Source organism: Tursiops truncatus, chromosome 2 (assembly GCF_011762595.2).
Source record: "Tursiops truncatus isolate mTurTru1 chromosome 2, mTurTru1.mat.Y, whole genome shotgun sequence".
Taxonomy (NCBI): Eukaryota; Metazoa; Chordata; class Mammalia; order Artiodactyla; family Delphinidae; genus Tursiops; species Tursiops truncatus.
The window spans coordinates 117,758,981-117,781,590 of record NC_047035.1 but is presented as its reverse complement, the minus strand read 5'-3'; the positions used below and the strand labels follow the sequence as shown (position 1 = coordinate 117,781,590).

The window sequence follows — 22,610 nt, the reverse complement described above, 5'->3', positions numbered from 1 at the left end:
GTTCTAGAGCTCCTATTGGCCTGTTTCTATTGATTTTTATCCATGTTGTCTTGCCTTTTATACGCCTAATTATCTTTCTCTGTCAGACAGTATATTTGAAAATTATTTTGTTGAAGTAATTTGAGACTTAGGTTGATTATTATCTTCCTCCAGAGTAGACTATCCATTTGCTTTTGTTAGGTACCTGGGGGTATTAGCAATTCAAGATCTCTTTACTGCTTTTTCCAATGATGGGATTTTCCCAGCTACCCAGATGATTTGCCGTTTATCTGCTGTCTGTGCAACGACTGGCATACTTCCTGTTTACAGTTCAGTCCTTTAAGGTCCCAACCCAAAACATGGGATTTTGGCCACTGTCCTACGACTTACAGTTCTAGACTCCAACAATTTTTCCCCACCAGTTCTGCAATAATATCAAAAGTACTACTCAGCTTCTCATCCGCCCCTTTTGGATCACCAATTGTACCCAGCCCCAAAATGCCTGCCATGTTCCCAGATCTTAGACCAGTAATTCTTCACTACTTTATTAGCAATTCAGTTCCAGTTTGTATTTTGTCTAGCTTTATTCATTGTCATCAGTGAGAGGACTATTCTGAGTTACCTCCTCTGTCATTGCTGTTAGGTCTATAACTAAATATTTTCAAGCTTATCTTTTGTTTCCTTAACACGTAAAAGAACAGTTTTATGATCTGTGACTGGTATTTACAAAGCCTTACAGTTCTAGTTTCTGCTTGCTCTTACTCATAATGACTTATCCACTTTTGTGCTTGTTTTTTGACTGCAGCTATTCGTTCTTATAAAATTACTTGACAAAAATTACCTGAGGCCTAGGATAAAGGTGTCTTCTTCCAATTAGGACTCGCATTTCCTTCTGCCAGGTTTCTAGGGGATGCTACTAACCAATCTGGGACTATTTTAAACTCACTTCACCATTTGATATAATACAGGTAATGTGAACTTGGACTGCAAATCTACTCCAGGGCTGGATTATGGTTATAACTTCTGCACTATACCGAGACACATTCTTTGCAGTCTCTGAGGTCAGGTGAGAGGGTTCACCATTACGTCGGGGAGCAGGCTATGGTGGTTTTGGTGAAGGGAAAATCTCCTATTAGACTTCATACCTTAGGTAGCCCTTAGGCTTTTACTTTTGTCTCCCTACCCCATGAGGCCTGCAAAATCGTAATTCACATTTGCCAGCCTGGCAAATACTCTTGGGGCATTCAGTTATAACCAAAACTGTCTAAACTCTTGCTTTTTCTTTGGCCTGATAACTCTTTATTTCTCCTTAGCTCTTTGATGCTTTTAAGAAAATTACTTTTAAATTTTTTCCAGAATTTTTAGATGTTTTTGATGGTAGAGTTGGTGCAAGTCCCCTAGATCACCATATTTCTTACAGAAGTGGCTGCGGTTTGTTAAAAAGCATAATACATGCAAGAAAGCTTACAAACGTTTTATTTCTGAACAGAATCAGAGAACCCAAAAAGCCAGAAGGGACGTGAGACACACAGGAAGTATTCCAAAACCCAGGTCTCCTCAGTTTCCAAACCTCTTTTGTGACAAGAGCATTTTTGTGCATCACACATTTAACCTGTTAGTCCTAAAAACATTTCTCAGAACTTCAGAAAAATTACCTAAGGAAACTGTGTCAAAGCAGTAACAGAAAGCATCAGTGTGTTGAGGTCTAAATTAGAGGACAAAGACCTCAAGATTAATCTCTCACCATTCCTCAGTGAGTGCCTGCCCAAGTTCTACCAGTCCCCCACCCCCACCCCCATCACTTCTAGGCTGTCTTCAAATCCTTCACTGGGTACTTGGCTTTGGTGTTAATGATTTTGTTACTCCAGGCAGTTTTCCAAACAAAAAGGAATGGTTATTTATAATTCCTAGACTGAAATCATAAATACCATCAGCTGAATTACACTGAAATGTCCGTATAACTCTATGAACAGAAGTTCACATAAAGTTAGTCTGTCTTGGCTAGGTAAAAAGGATTTTAGTTATAAAAGTTGCAAAAGGATCTTATTGTAGGTAAGTTTAGACTCTTAGGTGGTCCTGCAGTGTATACTCTGAGGACAGCTTTGCAGCAAGGTTCCTGACACAGATCATTTAGGCTGGGAGCCAGACAACATTTTTCTCCCTCAAATTATAAGGGATCAGTGGTATTCCAGTAAATTGCCCCTTTGTGAATGAAATAACTTTACTTAGATTTTCATACTGAAATACCATACTGAATACCTTTCTTATACAGATCATTTTACTTTTTCCTCAAAAATTTTGTGATTACTTCAGTCTGAAACAGTATTCATGAGATATGGTATACATGGTGGTATCTTCAAGCAAATGCCTTTTAGTTCAAAGTATAAGTACCCTTTATAAAAAAAAATCAGTATCTGCTAATTTTAAAATAATTAGAGATTTTTCCAAGGTATATAAAACCTCCAAACACTCCACCTAGTACATGTTGGACAACTAACAGCTTCTGAACTCTCTCATACTCTGAAAGGGGCATGTTATACAGAAGAACTGACTCTATGTGGCTCTGCCATGATATCACAGTGAATATGCTGCTCTCAGTTCCTATAGAGGATTGTATTTTCTGATGCCAAAATGCAGCTGAGCACTATCTTGTAAAGCTGATCATTTATATGACTGAAAACCTGGTAATTCCACCCATGAGGCATATCCCCTAGAGTAGAACACTGATTCTCAAAGTATAGTCCCTGGACCAGCAGCATCAGTGTCACTTGGGAACATATTAGAAATACAAATTCTTGGGACCCACTCCAGACCAACTGAATCAGAAATCCAAGGTGTTTTAACAAGTCCTCTAGGTGATTCTGATGCAGACTAAAGTCTGAGGCTCCCTGCTTTAGAGAAATTCTTGTTCACTTGCTCTGATACAAGAATTGTTTGAGCAGAATTGCCCCTTCTCTCTCTACCTCTCCCCACCGCCCCCCCACAAACATCCAATCCCAAAAATGAACATCTACTGTCAGGAGAACAATATAAAAAAATGTACTACTAACACAATGTAGTACTCACTATACAACAGAGAAAATAAATGAAAAACAGCTACATTTACAAACTTAAATAAAACTTAGACCCATAATTTTGATTGAAAAAAATCACGTTAAGTCTGCAGTGTGATATTTTATAAAGGTTAAACACAAGCAAAACTAAATAATATATTATTTAAATATATATTTATGTGATAAAGCAATAACACTATTTTTAAAAAACAAAGAAAGGATACCTCTTTAATTCTGTACAGTACTTCCCTCAGAGGGAGCAGAGGCAAGGGGATAGGGTGAGGAAGGAACACAGTGGGAACCATAAATGTACTGGGATCAATCTAGTTCTTAGGTTGGTCATGAGATTGCAGCTGTTCACGTATTTATGTAATTTTTATCACTACATTCTTTTGTATATATAAAATATTATATAATACATTTTAAACCCAGAAAACAAAAAAATGCAGCTCATAAACAAAGATAGTCATTACCTTAAGTAGAAAAATTAGAAACCACCTAAGTGATATAAATTGTGTAAATTGTGATATGTTCATTCAGTAAAAAAGAATTTTAAAATATATGAGAAAAAATTTATGATAAAATGAGTTAGATAAAATAATGTAAAAAATGTACAGTAAAAGGATTAGAAAAAATACAATAAAATGTCAATAGTGGGTATTACAGGGAGTTTTGTTTCTTCTTTGTACATTTAAATTTTTCTATAGTGAATAATAAATACTTTAAAAATCATTAAGGATTTTTAAAACTGTCACTGAAACATTTAATAACTCTAAGTCATGAAAGAAAACTACCAAATCTTCCATTGGAAACAGGAAGGAAGTTGGTATTTTGTGAAAATCTGTGATATATGAGCTTTATAATTCAAAGTTTTATATTTTCTGCCATAAAACTGTGTATCTTTACTACTCTGATTTCATTTAAAATAATTTCATGTTGTTTGTGTGGGAGGAAATATGACTGAGAAAACCATGACCTAAAGAATATATTTTTGCCATAGAGGACGTCAATTAAAACAACTAAAAACAACTTCGATATCCTTAAGAACAAAAAGAAAAAATATCCACCAATGGTTGACCAGCTTTTGGAAACACCGAAGAAACACATATACTGAGAGTCTGCCTTATAGCCCCAGGGTCCATCATAATAAGAAAGAAACATAAAGATTAAGGCCAGAGGCCAGAGATTAGTTACATACCTCTTTTTCCAATATTCTAGCGACCTCACCAAGGGTACGATCTAAAGCAGAAACCTTATTGTTTGCCCATGAGCCACTGTCTTGTACTTGTAGTTGTTTTAGAAGATCTTTGGCTAATCGCTGAAGCCTTGGATACAAAATGAAAGAGAAGAATGGCATGAATGTATTAGACTATAATATTTCGTTTTCCTAAATATTTTTAAACAAAAGTTACTTTCATTATTGTATTAGAAACTGCTTCATAGAGCACCTAAGGGGAAGAAAAACAAACCACTCCTAAGGCTGGTATTATCCTATGTTCACAAACATCAATCTAGTCCTTGTGACACAAAATAGATCTAGAGGACAGTATTGTCCATTCACAGGATTAGCTGGAGCAATTGCTGCCATCAGTTTCCACGTGACCCTTAAACTAGAACAGAATTGGAGATGGGGAAAGGTGAGAGTATGATGGCAGAGAAAATGAGTATAAGACCCTGAGCAGGTTTTCATATTTTGATTTAAATCTTCAAGGTAGCCTTGGATACCATGTTATAAGCACTGTAAACTCTCAGAATATCAAACTCTCCATTTTCCAATTTACAGGCAATTTGGGGATTTCCTGCCACTGCTGATGTCATTTAGACAATAGAGCAATTATTTCCTTTTCACCAAGAATAACACATATTTCCTAGATCGTAAGATTCTTTAGTAAGGGGAACGTATGTAATATTTCTTTGAAGCCCTTACTTCTTCTGTTTCATATACCTTACTCTTTGATCAATCTTCCTCTCCTTTCAACTTACTTGCTTGAGTATCCTACCAGCAGATACTCACCAGACACTTTCCCAGATCTCTCCACTTTTCCCTTACGCATCATCTCCCTGTTGCCTTACTTCCATTTTTATCTATGATTGATTCCATAGGCCATCATTATAATCACTTTCTTGTAAACGTGTGCTACATTCCCTTTCTGTTGTTCTGTTACTCCTACAGCTAACCCCCAGCCATGGTAACAATCATTAATGTTTGTTTAGTGGGCCAGGCATCCCTCTCAGTGCCTTGCATACATTAATTTATTTAGCTGGATTAGTGAACATCTGCCTGCCTTTTCCATTTTTGATACTGAGAAACAGTCATACCATGCAAAAGACTGGTATGACTACAGATTCAGAATCTTACTAATATACGTTTGTCTAGTCTGCTCACTCTCCTACAAAGACTTGCTTCATATATTGCTCAATCTCCTCACAACTCCACCCATTCCTTTCTCCCCATTACTTTCACATATGAAGATCTTACATCTTATAGAGAAAATGGAAGCTACTGGAACCAGAAAATCTTTCTGCCACAAAATCTACAAGGATATCAGCACTTCACCCATACTCTCCCTTATTTCTCCTATTACAATCAAGGAAGACTGATTCCTCCCATGTAGGGCTAGTCTTGCCACACAGGCTCTGTATGCACGAGGTCTTCCTGGATCTAAATCCCGCTCTTCCTGCTTCAGTGTCTTTGCAAATGCTATTCATTCATTCCTCTGAAATGCTTCCCCCACCTCCACATTATCTAGAAAATTCCTACTTATCCCTAAGTTTTTAGGCCAAACATTGCTTTCTCTGATTTGACTATTCCTTCAAATCACTTATTACAAGTCTCTCCCATGCAGAGATTTACAACAGAACTTTTGGTAATGATGGGAATGTTCCATATCTGTACTGTCCAACATGGTGGCTGCTAGCCAAATGTACCTATTGTGCACTTGAAATATAGTTAGTGTGACTGAGGAACTAAATTTTAAGTTTTATTTAATTTTAGTAATTTAAAAAGCCATATGTGGCTAGAAGCTATCATACTGGACAGTGCAGAAGCACAGTATTAACTTCATAAGACAGGGTTCTTTTCTTTTTTTTATTATTAATTAATTTATTTATTTTTGGCTGCATTGGGTCTTCCTTGCTGCACATGGGCTTTCTCTAGTTGCAGCGAGCGGGGGCTACTCTTCGTTGTGGTGCACGGGCTTCTCATCGTGGGGGATTCTCTTTGTTGTGGAGCACAGGCTCTAGGTGCGAGGGCTTCAGTAGTTGTGGCATGCGGGCTCAGTAGTTGTGACTCGTGGGCTCTAGAGCACAGGCTCAGTAGTTGTGGTGCACAGGCTTAGTTGCTCCGTGGCATGTGGGATCTTCCTGCACCAGGGATCGAACCTGTGTCCCCTGCATTGGCAGGTGGATTCTTAACCACTGCACCACTACAGAAATCCCGAGACAGGGTTCTTGTCGACCCATTCACCATCTTATCCGTAGCACCTCTAGATAAGTACCCTCAATAGATATTTAATGATGAATGGTCTAAGAAGAAATTTCTTCTTTACATTAATATTAATAGTATCCATAACCTCATATGTTACAAAATGCTTTCATGTACATGATCATTTTTAGTCCTCTGAAAAACACTGTCCATCCCTGTTTGAAAAATGACGACGCCAAGGCTCAGGCAAATTAGGTGACTTTCCCAAGGCCTCACGACTGGTAAATGTATTTTTGGGACTAGAAACCTAGGCCTTTAATCTTCAAATTTCATGCTTTGTCTCCACACCATATTAGTCAATTCAAATAAGGAAATTTCATTCACAAATGAATAATATCTTAGAATATAATTTCATCTAGAAATGTATTTATGTAAAAAAACTGAACTCCTCAAAGAATACAACAGTAATTGCAGCTCAAAAAGGCCCTGGTGAACTCCAGTTTAAACCTAAGCTATCCATATGAAGTTTACTTCGATAAGTCAAGGAATAAATACAAACTCTAAAATCAGAAATACCTATGCTTAAACTCTAGCTCCAGAACATACCACATATGTAAACCCTGGGGAGGTTATTTATCTACTTTCAATCTCAGTTTCTTCAACTTGAAAGTGGAGATTTTATATATATATATATATTTTTTTTTTTCTTTCAGAGCTTCTGAAGATTAGAGATAATTAATGTAATGTACCTAACAGCATTCACTAAAGTAGACATTCAATAAATGACCAACTCTTATTACTGTTCATTGACAGAAAGTCTCAACCTAACAAAAGGAAAAAGGGAATATAAAAAATACAAAAATAGAATAAGAGCAACATACTTCTTTTCTTCCTAATCGAATATGGGCTAGAGTCCCATCCGATTAAAGTTACTGACCTTATCATGTGGATGAATATTGGCAGCGAACTTCATTGTGTGACAGATAAGTAGCCACTTCAGCTTTTGGCTGAATAAAGCCTGCACACCAGGTAACTGAATATCCAGCCATAGCAATGGATGCATATGAATCTAGCACTATTCTTAACAAGAATGCTCACATTCCACTGAAAACCAGGGGTATTTAGGGAGGCACAAGGGCCATTTTAATTCACAGAATACAAGAGGCTTGTATTTCACCCTGAGGTAAATCAAATCTGGGATTCATATGAACCTATCTTTCAAGGAAGAATGCCAAATCAAGGGGATGCTTAGGTAACATGAGCTAAACCTCTGTTTTATTCCCTGCCTCCAAAGAAGTACCACAAATAATACAGCCCCTCTCAAGAAAAACATTAGATTTTGATTCATACTATAAATAATGATAGAATGTCACAGGACTCAAGCCCTGAAAGCTGTATTTTCCCTACAGGGCAAGAATAGGAGCTGTTTAGAGGGTGCAGTTTTTATTAATACAGAAATTGCTATTTGAGTTACTTCTGGCATGTTAATTTTTTCTAGCATGAAAAGAAAACGTGAAGGATTCATAACTCCTAGCCTAGAACATGAGAAGTATCTGTCAGGTAAATGGCTTTATGGAGAATTTTTTAAGGTCAGATATTTTCTTCTCAAAACTTGAACAAATTCTAACAACTCTTAAGTTCAAACCTGTCACTGGCAAATGTGAAATGTAAGGGCTTCTCTGTAAGGATCCCTAACTTTTATCACAGTCAATTTTGGGAGGTTCATTAGGATCATTGGGAAGTTTTATAAAAGTGTAAGAAAGGGGACTGGGCCCACGTTAGGAACTAACATTGTTCTTCGGTGTGATGTACAGGAAGACATAAACATATTAACTTCTTTTTTCTTTCACCTCCTCTATTTGAAAGGTACATAGTCTAAATTTAAGGCTACTGGTTCCCCTTCCATTTGTAAATAATATGCTTAAGCCTGTATTTCTAAATGTAACAGCCTAAGAAATCCCCATATAAGATGAAAAAATCAGTGTGCATATATTGCCTCCTACATTGATCATCATTCATTGTTGCCAGCCAGCATCCTTTCCTGTGGAAAAAGAACCCATCTATCCCTTTCAGGGAACTACCTCACCTTCATACTTACATGGGTATACTAGATGTGCTCAATGCTATCAGGGTGTTCCTGCTCCCAGACCCTCATTCTTAGTGGAAAGATCTAGAAAATGTGTGTATATTATTATATAAATAAATATAAAAAATACATATAACTGGGCGCAGTGGTTGAGAGTCCGCCTGCCGATGCAGGGGACACGGGTTTGTGCCCCGGTCCGGGAGGATCCCACATGCTGTGCAGCGGCTGGGCCCATGAGCCATGGCCGCTGAGCCTGCATGTCCAGAGCCTGTGCTCCGCAACGGGAGAGGCCACAACAGTGAGAGGCCGGCATATCGCAAAAACAAAAACAAAAACATATAACTATATATATAATTATATATACACAGAGTTGACGCTTGAGCAACAGGGCTTTGAACTGTGCAGGTCCATCTATACGCAGATTTCTTTCACTACGTATGTCCCACAGGATTCAGGATTGGTTGAATCCGTGAACACAGAACTTTGGAGGGGAAGGACGACCGTAAAAGTTACAGGCAGATTTCTGACTGCTCGGAGGGCCAGTGCCCCAGCCCCCACCCTCATTGTTCAAGGGTCACGTGTGTGTGTGTGTGTGTGTGTGTGTGTGTGTGTGTGTGTGTGTGTGTGTGTGTGTGTGTGTATCCCTACACATTACATCTATATTTATTTCTACTTATATATATAATGGAAAATACGAGTTAAAACCGATACCTACAATTCCAATTCACCACCACAGGATTTTCTATTCTCCCTGGGTCTATTTTTAACTCTCTTCTCTCATCCTTAATATATTGACTTATGTGAACAATCCACCTAATATATCATGCATCTTTCTTTATGCATACTGTTATCTTCCTGCTTGGCCTCCAACTCCCTACTCTGGGCTCTTCTGCCATTCTCAGCTTGCTTGGGTTTCACACCCTTTGCAAGACTCCCCTGACAGACTGTGCCAGGATTACATTCCATGGATTACCCTCCTCATTTGGCTCTGATTCCCCACACCAGGCCATGGTGTCCTACCCCACATGGAAGCTCCCTGCGCTCTGCTTGGGCTCTGAACCTCCATACCTGGCGCCCCTCCTTAGCCTACTCTGACACCCACCGTTGTGCCACTGCTGCCTCCAGCCATCCAGCCAGTGCAGATGGTTGCTTGGTGCTCTCTCTTCTAGTGGCTTTAGGACTGAATTTTTCTGGAAAGGGAGGGGAAACTGGTGGAAGAGTCATTTTCATTTATTAGCTAGAATAATTTTATAAGGAGACATTTCTTTTCATCTGCTATTTGGTTACCAATTTCAATCGGTTACAATAATTATCCTTTTTGATGCTCAGTTAGTTATTTGGGGGTTATCCTTTCCTTACATCTGTTATCCCAGTTGCTTCTCTTTGCTTTCTTTCACAATGATGTCATTACCATGCAGGTCTTGTGGCTATTTGTTCCCATCCACTTGCATTTCAGATTTCATGCAGATACCTGGCAATGCAGTGTTTTTTGTAAATGCTTCCATGGGTTTTGGGTTTTCTTTATTAGTTATCTGGTTTCTATATTAAAATTTGAAGATATTGAAAAATTATGCTTCTATTGCTACTGCCATTTTTCTAGACTTATAATTTAAAAGAATACCCTGGTTGCCCTGTGGCGAAGAGACTGTAGTAAACAAGGGCAGAGCAGTGTAGAACTAATTAGGAAGCTGCTACAATAATCCAGATGAGAGACACTGGTAGGTTAGACTACACTAGTTACTATGGAGGTAATGAATAGTTGTCAGATTCTGAATATATTTTACAGATAGAGCCAATAGAATTTTTTGATGGACTGAAAGAGTGTGAGAAAAAGGATGACTAAAGATTTTAGATGTCTTAATTTAAGGATGGGCTTGCCATCCTTAAATTAAGGATGAGCAAAAATATGAGGGGTAAGGTATGGGAGCAAATTTCAGGAGTTTGATTTTGCACATGTTCACTTGAGGCATCCAAGTGAACAGAGACATTCAAGTGGAAATGCTAAATAGGAAGCTGGATATAGTGTTCTGGAGTTCTGGGGACAGGTCTGTATTGGAAACATAAATTTAAAGTTCATCCAGATACTAGATGTTTAAAGTCATGAAACTAAATGAGATTACCAAGGGAGTAATTCTCTATTTGAACTCTCAGGACAAAGGCATGTTAATGTCAGTGGTCAAAGAGACAAGAAACAACCAGGCAAAAGATACTGAAAAAGAGCATCTAGTCAAGTAAGAGGAGAATCCAGAGAAAGTTGTATAGTAGATGGTTACATTAAAGGTCCCCCTTGAAGTATATCTTGCCAGCCATGATGTACATAGTCACCTCAGACAGTGACTACGGACTTGGCAAAATGACTTGCCTTGGCCAATGGGACATAAACAAATGTGACACAAGCAGAGGCTTGATAAGGCCTGATATCCTCTATGAACACTGATGCAAAAACCCTCAATAAAACAAGCAAAACAAATTAAATGGCATATTAAAAGGATTATACACCATGACCAAGTGATCTGTCATCCTCAAGGAGGCTGACCAAAGCTTCCTTATATGGCAGTCACAGGGGAGCAAGAAAGCAAAGTTGTGAGCAGAAGCCTCAAGACTTCTGGAGCCAAGGCTCAGGAGTCACATATTGCTTCTGCAGTAGACTGTGGATGAGAACAAGTCAAAAGGCCAGAACAAATTCAAGAGTAAGGAAAATAGAGTCCACTCCTTGATGGAGAGGTGGCAAAGTTATATTGCAAAGGGATATGCCTCCAGGAATGGCTCAACAACTTCTGGCCATCTTTGCAAACACTATACCACATCATATATTAAATTTCCTCAAATTTTGGATCTATTTCTAGACTGTTTTAAAAAATCTATTCCATTAATCTGTATTATTATTCACATGCCAATACAAAACTATTTGGTGGATAAATTAGGAGTTTGGGACTAGCAGATACAAACTACTATATATAAAATATATAAACAACAAGGTCCTACTGTATAGCACAGGGAACTATATTCAATATCTTGTAATAAACTATAATGGAAAAGAATTGGAAAAAATATATATACTGGATCATTTTGTTGTATACCAGAAACTAACACAACATTGTAAATCAACTATAAATTAAAAAAATAAAGTACAACTTCAAGTGCTAGAACTTAATCATATACATAATGAATAAAAGATATCTTAATCGTAAACATAAAAGTGGACATCCTAAGCTCCAGATTCACATTGCCTTTCAATAAGACTACACCAGTCTGTACCCCCATCGGTAGTATTATATAAGTACCTTTCTCTCACTGCACCTCTACTGGTAGTCTATTTGAGAGAAGCAAAATGATGATGTTTTTGTTTACTTAGCTATTACACTTAGTAATTACGCTTACACCCAATGGCGGAGTCTAAATCCTCATCTGTCAAGTGGCCCTTGCAACAATCTTGAATGAGATCTCCTCAGAGTAAGAACCAGTACAGCCTTGCCAGAACTTGTTTTGTTAGAATAGGGTTTCTTTACCTCAGCACTACTGATGTTTTGGATGTGGTAATACTTTGCTGTGGAGGCCTATCTTGTGCACTGAAGAATGTTTAACAGTATCCCCTGGCTTCTGCACGCTTGATGGCAGCTGCACCATTTTTCCAAGCTGTGATAACCAAAATATTATCACATACCCCTAGGCACAGACAAATGTCCTCTCGCAAAACCATCCCCAGTTGGATACCACTGTGTTAGCAGAATAAAATTCTAGGCATCAGATACAAAGTCCATGACCACAGGCATACAATGATGGTTCAGATAAGCTTTTGTTACAGGCAAAGACTGAAAAGACAAAGAACTAAAATGTAGGATAAAATACTCACTTTGCTTTATAGGGTGAGTCTGAGCCAGAATTTTTTGTTTCCAGTAAACTCTCGTATTCCTTGGCCCTAAAGCGAAAAGAGTTTTATCACTGTTAGTTATTTTGCTGCTAATTTTTATAACAAAATAAAACGTTGGCTGTGTTTTTCCTCTCCCAGTACTAGGAACATTACCACACTAATTTTCACACTTAGATTTCTGAGATTGCATCTTTAAATATTATAAATCTATCAAAAAAGACTAAAAAATACATATTTTCTCACAGGATATAAAACAGATTCATAAAAACACTTCTGAGTTTAGGGACATGGTACAGAATGGTGCTATTTTTCAGAAATGTTAAAATCATGATAATTAAATTTAAAACCATACTAAGTTTCTACAAGGTGGTTGAGGTGCCTCAGGAGGCATATAATGCAAGATTAAATACAGGTAAAGAATAGTCACTTAACTCTAGAGATAATTTTAAAAGGCAGTGGAAATGACTTGACCAGATACTCAAAGATTTGTTTTGTTCTGCTTTTGTTATTTATACTGACTAAATACCAAAAGTCTGCAAAAATCTGAGATAACACTCTTCTGCCATTGTCCAACTAAGCTCCACCTTGCCTGTAACTGTAGGTCACAGCCATCAACAGGTCACCAAACTAAGCAGATGTCACTACAGCAATCCATTAACAATGACTTAATTTGTCAATTTCCCTTTTCAGAGGAAAAAGAGAAAAATACTAATTTAAATATTAACCATTCATCCAAAGGGTTCTAGTCTCAAATAATTAGTCCAGTGACCTATGAAAGAATTAGTCACAATGTACACCAATCCATACAGCAATGACAGGTGAAAAAATAAAAACTGTTTCATAAAAAACCTGAAAGATGCAAATTACAACACACCCAATGAGAAAAAAGCAATCTAGCATAGGTTATGCTTGGGAATGAAGAAATAACTAAATTAGAATTAAACATTAAATTATGTATTGTTTCAACCTACGTGTGCTCATTGCTATCAACCAAAATATTAAGGCATATCAAAATGGGGAAATAACCACATTGTAGTTGCAAGTAATTGTGACCTCATATGAAAGGTGGGGAAAGTAACAATTTTGCAGGATTGAATATGTTCCAAGAGCTGTGCCAAGGAGCTACACATTCGTTGTCTCATACAGTCTTACAAACTCAATATATATATTGTCCTCCTTTTACAAAAAAGAATTTGAGGCTTAGGAAGATGCCAGTTATATCAAGACATATATTTTATCTGAGCCTTCAAGTGGAAAAAACTGAATACATTCTCCCATTCATGCACACCTAACTAGAAAAATACTACCCAAAGAAATCCTAACTTTACCTGGAATGGTAGCTAACCACTTTTTCCTAACTTGAATCTCACCTTGATTCACTTTTAGCAATCAATTAAATATTTATTTCCAGAGCCCCTACTCTGTATAAACTAGAGTATGGGGGGATAATGAGAGTTATATATATATCAGGGATGGGGTATATATATATATATATATATATATACACACACATATAGGGAATATTCCATGTATTTATTCTCCATAAGGAGAAGGAAGATAAAGCATTAAAAGATACATAGTTCTAAAAAGCTGAGTAAGTGACTCATGCATACTGTCACAAGTGCTCTTTTCCACCTAAGATGCTAGGGGGAGTTTCCTCAAGGAAATGGAAAGTGTACCTGCTTGAAAGATAGGTAGCATCTGAATACATGAAAAGAAAATGCCATTCATAGGGTATAGAAGTGAGCAAATAATGCTAGACATGGGAAAAACACAGGTTTTGCTTAGGGAACAGTGTACAGATCCCTTTTGCTGCAGCAAAAGATTAAAATGTGGGAATAATGAGAGATAAGGCTGAAAAGAATTATTTCAGAAACTCTATTATTATTAAATTCTGATTACTTACTCTTTAAGATAATGACCCACTTTATTAATATTTTAAATTTATTAGTGTTGTGTTGTATACTGCATTCCCTCACTTTTAGTCTCCTTGTCATCGTGGTTGTACTCTTTCTTAGCCATAATGTGGGATATTTATTTACTCCGTTTTATTTTTTGTTAGCTTTTCAGAGTTTACCAATATTCTCCAAGAATTAGATCTTATCAACTTCTATTTAATTTCCATTTTTATCTTTATAAAGATATAGTACATTGTAAGTTCCATATGTATATTTGTTAAATAAAAATAAATACATCTATAAATAAAAATAAATACATCCTATTTCCCATGAAGAAGATATGAATATTCTTCTAACCCTTGAGTTGTTTAGACCACTACTACTTCAACTGATAAAATAATTTAAGGCTAAAATTTCATTCTGAGTAAAGTTTTGACCATACTCCATAAGTTTCATGTTCTCATTGTCACAAATTTCAAACAGTTTGTATTTCCATTTTGTCTTACTCCTAAAAACTCTTACTTCAAATAATGTTTTCTGGCCCACTCCCACCCCTTGGTTCCGAAGTGTTAATTTTTTTGTCTTTATAATTCTTTTTTTCATTTTTGGGTCAGCTTTATTGAGGTATAATTTACAAACAATAAAAACTTTAAATTTTAAGTGTATAACTTGATGAGTTTTCACAGTTGTGCCTACCAACATAAGTGAAACCACAATCATGATATAAAGCATTTCCACCACCCCACAAAATTTTCTCATGTTTTTCGGTAATAGTTCTCTTCCCCCTGCCCCCACCTTCTTGTTCCTAGGAATAATCCATCTACTTTTTCCCAGTATAGATATCTGAATATCAAATTACTACAATCATACATACTTTCTTGTGTCTGGATTAATTCATTTAGAATAAATCTCGAGATTCTTTCATAATCAAATATATTATTAGTTAATTCCTTTTCACTGCTTTGCAGTATTCTATTGTTTGGACACCACAATTTATCCATTTCCAGTTGGATATTTTACTTCTTTCCAATCTGGGGCTACTACCTACTCTAAACATTTGCAGACAAGTCACTGCATGGGCAGATGTCTTAATTTCTTTTGGATAAGTACCTAGGAATGGGGTTGCTGAGCAATCTGATAAGCATGTGCTTAACCTTAAAATACAAAAATGTTTACCAAACAGGTCATTCCAATTTGTACTTCTACCAGCAAAGAATGAGAGTTCCAGTTGCTTTAATCCTTGAAGAGTGTCTTGCTTAATTTCTTTATATCTGTGAAGTTCTCATATTTCCTTTTGACTTCTAACTTCATTTCCTTGTGGTTAGAGAAGATATCTTGCATGATTTCAATATTTTAAAATTTATGGAATCTTGTTTTGTGGTCTAACGTATGATCAGTGCTGAAGAGTATTTCATGTACACTCGAGCAGAATATGTATTCTGCTGTTTTGGGGTAGAATGTTCTCTATTCATCTGTTAGGTTTAGTTAGTTGATGTTGTTCAAGACTTTTATTTCCTTGTTGATCCCCAGACTGGTTGTCCTATCCATTATTAAAAGTGGGGTATGAAGTATCCAACTATTATTGGTGAACTGTCTATTTCTCCCCTCAATTCTGTCAGTTTTTCCTTCATATATTTTGTGACTTTCTCAGGTGCATATATGTTTGTAATTTTATGTATTTTTGATGGATTCATCCTTTCATCACTATGTAATATCCTTCTCTCTTTATTGTATAATTTTGGTCTTAAAGTCTATGTTGCATGATAGCAATATAGTTACTTCAGCTATATTATCTTGCAGAGGGTACTCTTTGCATGAAATATTTCTATCCTTTCACATTAAACCACTTGGGTTCTTATATTTGAAGTGAGTCCCTTGTAGACAGCATATAGTTGAATGATTTTTAAAAATTCATTCTGCCAATTTGTTTCTTTTACTGGTGTCTTTAATGCATCTATATTTAATGTGATTACTGATAAGGACAGATTTACTTCTGCCATTTTGCATTTTCTGTATATCTCTTTGGTCCCCCAATTCCTTCATTACTCCTTTATTTTGTGCTAAATATTTTCTAGTGTACCACTTTCATTCCCTTCTCATTTCTTCAAGCATATGTATATACTTATTTATTTATCTATTGTTTTCTTAGCAGTTGTCCTGAATTATAATTAACATCTTAATTCACAACAATCTAGTTAGAACTAATACCAACCTAGTTTCAGTAGTATACAAAAATGTTCCTATATAGCATTTACCTCCTTTATGCTATTATTATAGGTCATTTCTTTATACATTGTGTGTCCATCAACATAGGTTTATAATTATTGTTTTGTGTAGTTCTCTTTTAAATCAAATAGGAAAAATGAGGAGATACAAAAATACTACATTTACACTGATATAGTTACTTTATTACATATATAGTTACTTCTACAGCATTCTTTATTTCTTTGTGTGGATTCAAGTTACTGTCTACTGTGTTTTTATCGCAGACTGAAGATTTCCGTTAGAGCTTCTTGAAGTGCAGGTCTACTAGTGACAATCCCTCAGCTTTTGTTTATCATGGAATGTATTAATTTCTCCTTCATTTTTGAAGTTTTGCCAGATATAGAATTCTTGGTTGACAATTTGTTCTGCTTTTGTGTTTTTCTACCAGGAAACTGAATATGTTTATCCTACTGCCGTCTGACCTCTATAGTTTCTGATGAGAAATAAACTGTTATTATATTGAGGATGTTTTACATATGAAGAATTGCTTCTCTTTTGATGTTTTCAAGATTCTCTTTGTCTTTATCTTCCAATGTTTGATTATAATGTGTCATAACGTGGATCTCTGCATTTCTCCTACTTACGAGTTTGTTGAACTTCCTGGATCTGCAGATCATATCTTTCATTAACTTTGGAAAACTTTCAGCCATCATTTCTTCAAATGTTATCTGCCCTTTTCTCTCTCTACTCTTCTCTGGGACTCCCCTTATGTATATGTTGGTATGCTGGATGGTGTCCCACAAGTTTTTGAGACTGTATTCAAATTTTTCCCCATTCTTTATTCTTTCTCTTCCGTGGAGTGCATAATCTCAATTGAGAATCTTCAAGTTCACTGACTCTTTCTTCTATCTGCTCAAATAAGCTGCTGAACCCTTCAAGTAATTTTTTTCACTTCAATTACTGTACTCTTCAGCTACAAAATTTCTATTAGTTCTTTTAAAATTTTTATCTCATTATTAACATTATCCAGTTGGTTACATATCATTCACATGTTTTCCTTTAGTTCTCTGAGTATATTTAAAAAAATTTTAGGGCTTCCCTGGTGGCGCAGTGGTTGAGAGTCCGCCTGCTGATGCAGGGGACATGGGTTCGTGCCCCGGTCTGGGAAGATCCCGCATGCCGTGGAGCGGCTGGGCCCATGAGCCATGGTCGCTGAGCCTGCATGTCCAGAGCCTGTGCTCTGCAATGGGAGAGGCCACAACAGTGAGAGGCCCGCATACCGCAAAAAAAAAAAATTTTTTTTTGAAATCTTTGTCTAGTAAGGCCAATGTCTGGGCTTCCCCAGGGACATTTTCTATTAATTTTTTTTCCCAGTGTATGGGCCAATTTTCTTTTTTTTTTTGCATGCCTTGCAACTGTTTCTTGAAAACAAGACATTTTAAATATTATAATGTGGCAACTCTGGAAATCAGATTCTCCTTCCTCTCAGGTTTTGTTTTTGCTACTTGATGTACATTTGTTTAGTGAGTTTTCTGAACTAATTTTCTGAAGTTTATATTCTTTGTCATTATAGCCCCTAAAGTCTCTGTTCTATTACTTTAGCAATCAATTAGTGATCCAAGAGATTTCTTTAAACACCACAAACAATAACATCAAAACTCCTAATCTAGTCTTGGTAGATGGGCTCTGTGTGTGTGTTGGGGCAAGCCAACAAGACTCAGTCAGGCAGATTAAAACTCTACCTTAGCCCTCACTTCCTGCTTGCATAAAAGACTAATGGTCAGGACCTTCTTGGATCTTTTCTGATCATGTACCCATCCCTGGGCATGATATGGCCTTCTAGATTTCTCAGAGTACGTGGGAGGTTTTCAAAGCCCTTGTTCCCCAAGGCATCTCAATCCTCAGCCTTTCCCTGCAAATTTTTTGATTAATTATTTACACTAATTGTATACCCTTGCACTGGGCACCACCAACTAATACATTTGCCTTTAAATTGTTTTTGACAATCACCCCCAGGTAGCCTCCTCAGCTCTGGGAGGATCCTGAGTTATGTAAAAGGAAGACAAACCCTTAGAACTAACCTTTCAGAGAACCATCAGTCAGGTTAAAACAACTACAGTTCTTTGAGTACAAGGTTTGTTCTGCTCCCTCCATTACTAAGTACCTGTAACAGGGATGCTGGGAAGTTGAGACATGATCAGGGTAAGTTAAAACACCCCTAGCCTCTTTTTTTAAACTGAAGTATAGTTAATTTACAATGTTGTATTAGTTTCAAGTGTACAGCAAAGTGATTCAGTGATATATATATATATATATATATTTTTTTTTTTTTTCAGATTATTTTCCATTACAGGTTATTACAAGATATTGAGTATAGTTCCCTGTGCTATACAGTAGATCCTTGTTGTTTATCTATTTTATAATATATTGTAGTGCGTATATGTTAATCCCAGACTCCTAATCTATACCCCAACCCCCACTATCCCCTTTGGTAACCATACATTTCTTTTCTATGTCTGTGAATCCATTTTTGTTTCATAAATAAGTTTGTATCATTTGTATCATTTTTTAGATTCTACATATAAGTGATATCATTTGTCTTTCTCTGTCTGACTTGTGTCACTTAGTATGATAAACTCTAGGTCCATTCATGTTGCTGAAAATGGCATTATTTCATTCTTTCTTAAGGCTGAGTAGTATTCCATTATGTATACACCACATCTTCTTTATCCACTCATTTGTCAATGGACATTTAGGTTGTATCATGGGGTATTCCTCTGTGGGTTAATCCTATATGGAACTCTCTGTACTTCCTGGACTTGGGTAACTATTTCCTTTCCCAGGTTAGGGAAGTTTTCAGCTATTACCTCTTCAAATATTTTCTTAGGTCCTTTCTCACTCTCTTATCCTTCTGGAATCCCTATAATGCAAATATTAGCGTGCTTGATGTTGTCCCAGAGATCTCTTAAACTGCCCTCATTTCTTTTCATTCTTTTTTCTGTTCAGTGGCAGTGATTTCCACTACTCTGTCTTCAGCTCACTGATCTGTTCTTCTGCCTCGTTTAGTCTACTATTGATTTCTTCTAGTGTATTTTTCATTTCAGTTATTGTATTCTTCAATTTTGTTTGGTTGTTCTTTATATTTTTTAATTCTTTGTTAAAATTTTCTAATTTCTTGCTCTGTGCATCCATTCTCTTCCCAAGTTCTTTGATCATCTTTATGATCACTACTCTGAACTCCTTCTAGGGTCGACTGCCTACCTCCACATCACTTAGTTCTTCTTCTGGGGTTTTATCTCATTCCTTCATCTGAAACATATTCCTCTGTTGTCTCATTTTGTCTAAATTGCTACTTGTATTTTCCTGTATGTGGCAGGTTGGTTAAGTTTCTCAACCTTGGAGAAGTGGCTCTCTGTAGATGTCCTATGCATCCCAGCAGTGCACACCCCTCTCATCACCCAAGAGCCAGGGGCCAGCTGGTCCCAGGGTAGTGTCTGGTCTGGATTTGTGGACTCAGTCTGCAGGCTGTGGGAGTGTAGTTTTCTTGCTTCTGGTGTCTGCGCCCTGGTGGATGAGGCTGGTCTAAAGGTTTGGGTAGGGTTCCTGGCAGGAGGGGCCAGTGCCTGCCCCGCTGGTGGGTTGAGCTGGGTCTTGGTCCTCTGATGGACAGGGCCGTGCTAGGGGCATGTCTAGAGGTGGCTGTGGGCTCAGAGAGTCTTTAGGCAGCCTGCTTGTAGATGGACACATCCCCACCCAGTTTGTTGTTTGGCCTGAGGTGTGTTGTTTAGCACTTGAGTCTACAGGCTGTTGGGTGGGGCCAGGTCTTGATGCCAAAATGTCAGACTCCAGGAGAGTTCTTGCAGATGAATGCTCCCCACTGTGTCCGCCACCAGTGTCGCTGTCCCCAGGGGGCCACTGCCACCCCGACCTCCACAGGAGACCCTCCAAGACTAGCAGGTAGGTCTGGCCCAGGCTTCTATCAAATTACTGCTTTTGCCCTTGGTCCTGGTATGAGTGAGATTTTGTGTGCGCTCTTTAAGAGTAAAGTCTCTATTTCCCCCAATCCTGTGAAGCTCCTGCAATCAAGCCCCACTGGCTTTCAAAGACAAATGCTCTGGGGGCTCTTTTCCCTGGTGCTGGATCCCTGGGCAGGGGGGGCCTAATGTGGGGCTCAGAACTCTCACTCCTGTGGGAGAACCTCTGCAAATATAATTATTCTCCAGTTTGTGGGTCGCCCACCTGAGAGATATGGAATTTGATTATATTTCAAGTCTGCCCCTCCTATGGGTCTAGTTGTGGTTCCATCCTTGTATCTTTAGTTGTAGAGGATCTTTTCTGGTAGGTTTCAGTCTTTTTCAATGATGTTTGTTCTGCAGATAGTTGTGATTTTGGTGTGCTCATGAGAGGGGGTGAGCTTGGGGTCCTTCTACTCTGCCATGTTGGCCACTCTCTTCCCTCTCTTAACGAGGTTCATCTGATTTTTCTTTCTTTTTTTTTTTTTGGTACACGGGCCTCTCGCTGTTGTGGCCTCTCCCGTTGCAGAGCACAGGCTCCGGACGTGCAGGCTCAGCGGCCATGACTCACGGGCCCAGCCGCTCCGCGGCATGTGGGATCTTCCCAGACCGGGGCATGAACCCGCGTCCCCTGCATCGGCAGGCGGACTCTCAACCACTGCGCCACCAGGGAAGCCCATCTGATTTTTCTTAATTGCCTTTTCCCCCAGTAGCAGTAAGCCTTTGGTCATTTCCTGAGTTCAAAAAAAGTTGATTCTGACAGTTTTTGCCAGTTGATTCATTATTTTTATGGCAATATGGACTCTTGGAGTTCCCTACCCTACCTTTTTATTCACATCATTCAGGATTTTTAAAATTTTAAATAAAAGACCTTAATTCATATTTACATTATAATTGATGTGTTTAGCATTATTTCTGCCATTTTATTTTTTAAACCAACTTTGAGATATAATTCAAATACCATATAATTCACCCATTTAAATGTGTAATTCAATGTTTTTAAATATATTCATAGGGTTGCATAGCCAATCATCACATTCTAACTTTAGAAGATTTTTATTTTCCCTGAATAAAATCCAGTAACCTTTAGTACTCAATCCCAGTTTCTCTCCTCCTGCTCACATCCCCAAGCAACACTAATCTGCTTTTTATCTCTATAAAATTTTTTATCCTGGACATTTCATATAAAAGGAATCATAAGATACATGACCTTTTCCTGACTGGCTTCTTTCACTTACCATAGTGTTTTCAAGTTTCATCCACATTGCAGCACATGTCAGTATTCATTCCTAAATACTATTTCATTGTATGGATATATCAAATTTTGCTTACCTATTCAACAGTTGATGAACATTTGGGTTGTTTCCACTTTTGGCTCTTATGAATAATGATGCTATGAACATACCTGTACAAGTTTTATTTGACCATGTTTTCAATTCTCTTGGGTATAAATCTAGGCGTGGAGTTACTAGGTCATACAGTAATTCTGTGTTTAACTTTTGGGGAACTAACAAACTGTTTTCCAAAGTAGACAGACCATTTTATATTCCCAACAATAAGGTATAAAGATTCTAATTTCTTCACATCCTTGTTACTGTCTGTCTATTGAATATAGCCATTCTAGTTGGTGTGAAGTGGAATCTCACTATGGATTTGACTTCCCTGATGACTAATGATGTTGAGCATCTTTTCCTGGTCATACTGGCCATTTGTATACCTTGTTAAAGAAATGTCTACTCAGATCCTTTGCCCATTCATTATTGGTCAGTCTACCAAGGCAAAAGAAATAAAAGCAAAAACAAACAAATGGGACCTAATCAAACTCAAAAGCGTTTGCATATCAACAAAATGAAAAGACAACCTATTGAATGGGAGAAAATACTTGCAAATGATGTGAACTGACAAGGGGTTAATATCCAAAATATACAATCAGCTCATACAACTCCATATCAAAAAAACACACAACCCAATCAAAAAATAGGCAGATGACCTAAATAGACATTTTTCCAAAGAAGACATACAAATGGCAAACAGGCACATGAAAAGATGCTCAACATTGCTAATTATTAGAGAAATGCAAA

At 37.3% G+C, this 22,610-nt stretch overlaps 1 protein-coding gene across 4 annotated transcripts in view; it reads right to left on the bottom strand.

The window, feature by feature from the left end:
• Window positions 1-22,610, bottom strand: part of SCAPER (S-phase cyclin A associated protein in the ER) — a 493,982-nt gene that overhangs the window by 222,126 nt on the left and 249,246 nt on the right. For all 4 annotated transcript variants that reach the window (XM_073801292.1, XM_019950258.2, XM_019950268.3 and 1 more), the window contains 2 exons: window positions 12,396-12,461; window positions 4,231-4,357 (listed from right to left, as the gene is read on the bottom strand). In XM_073801292.1, the coding sequence (XP_073657393.1) occupies window positions 4,231-4,357; window positions 12,396-12,461 (193 nt within the window). The remainder of the gene's footprint in view (window positions 1-4,230; window positions 4,358-12,395; window positions 12,462-22,610) is intronic.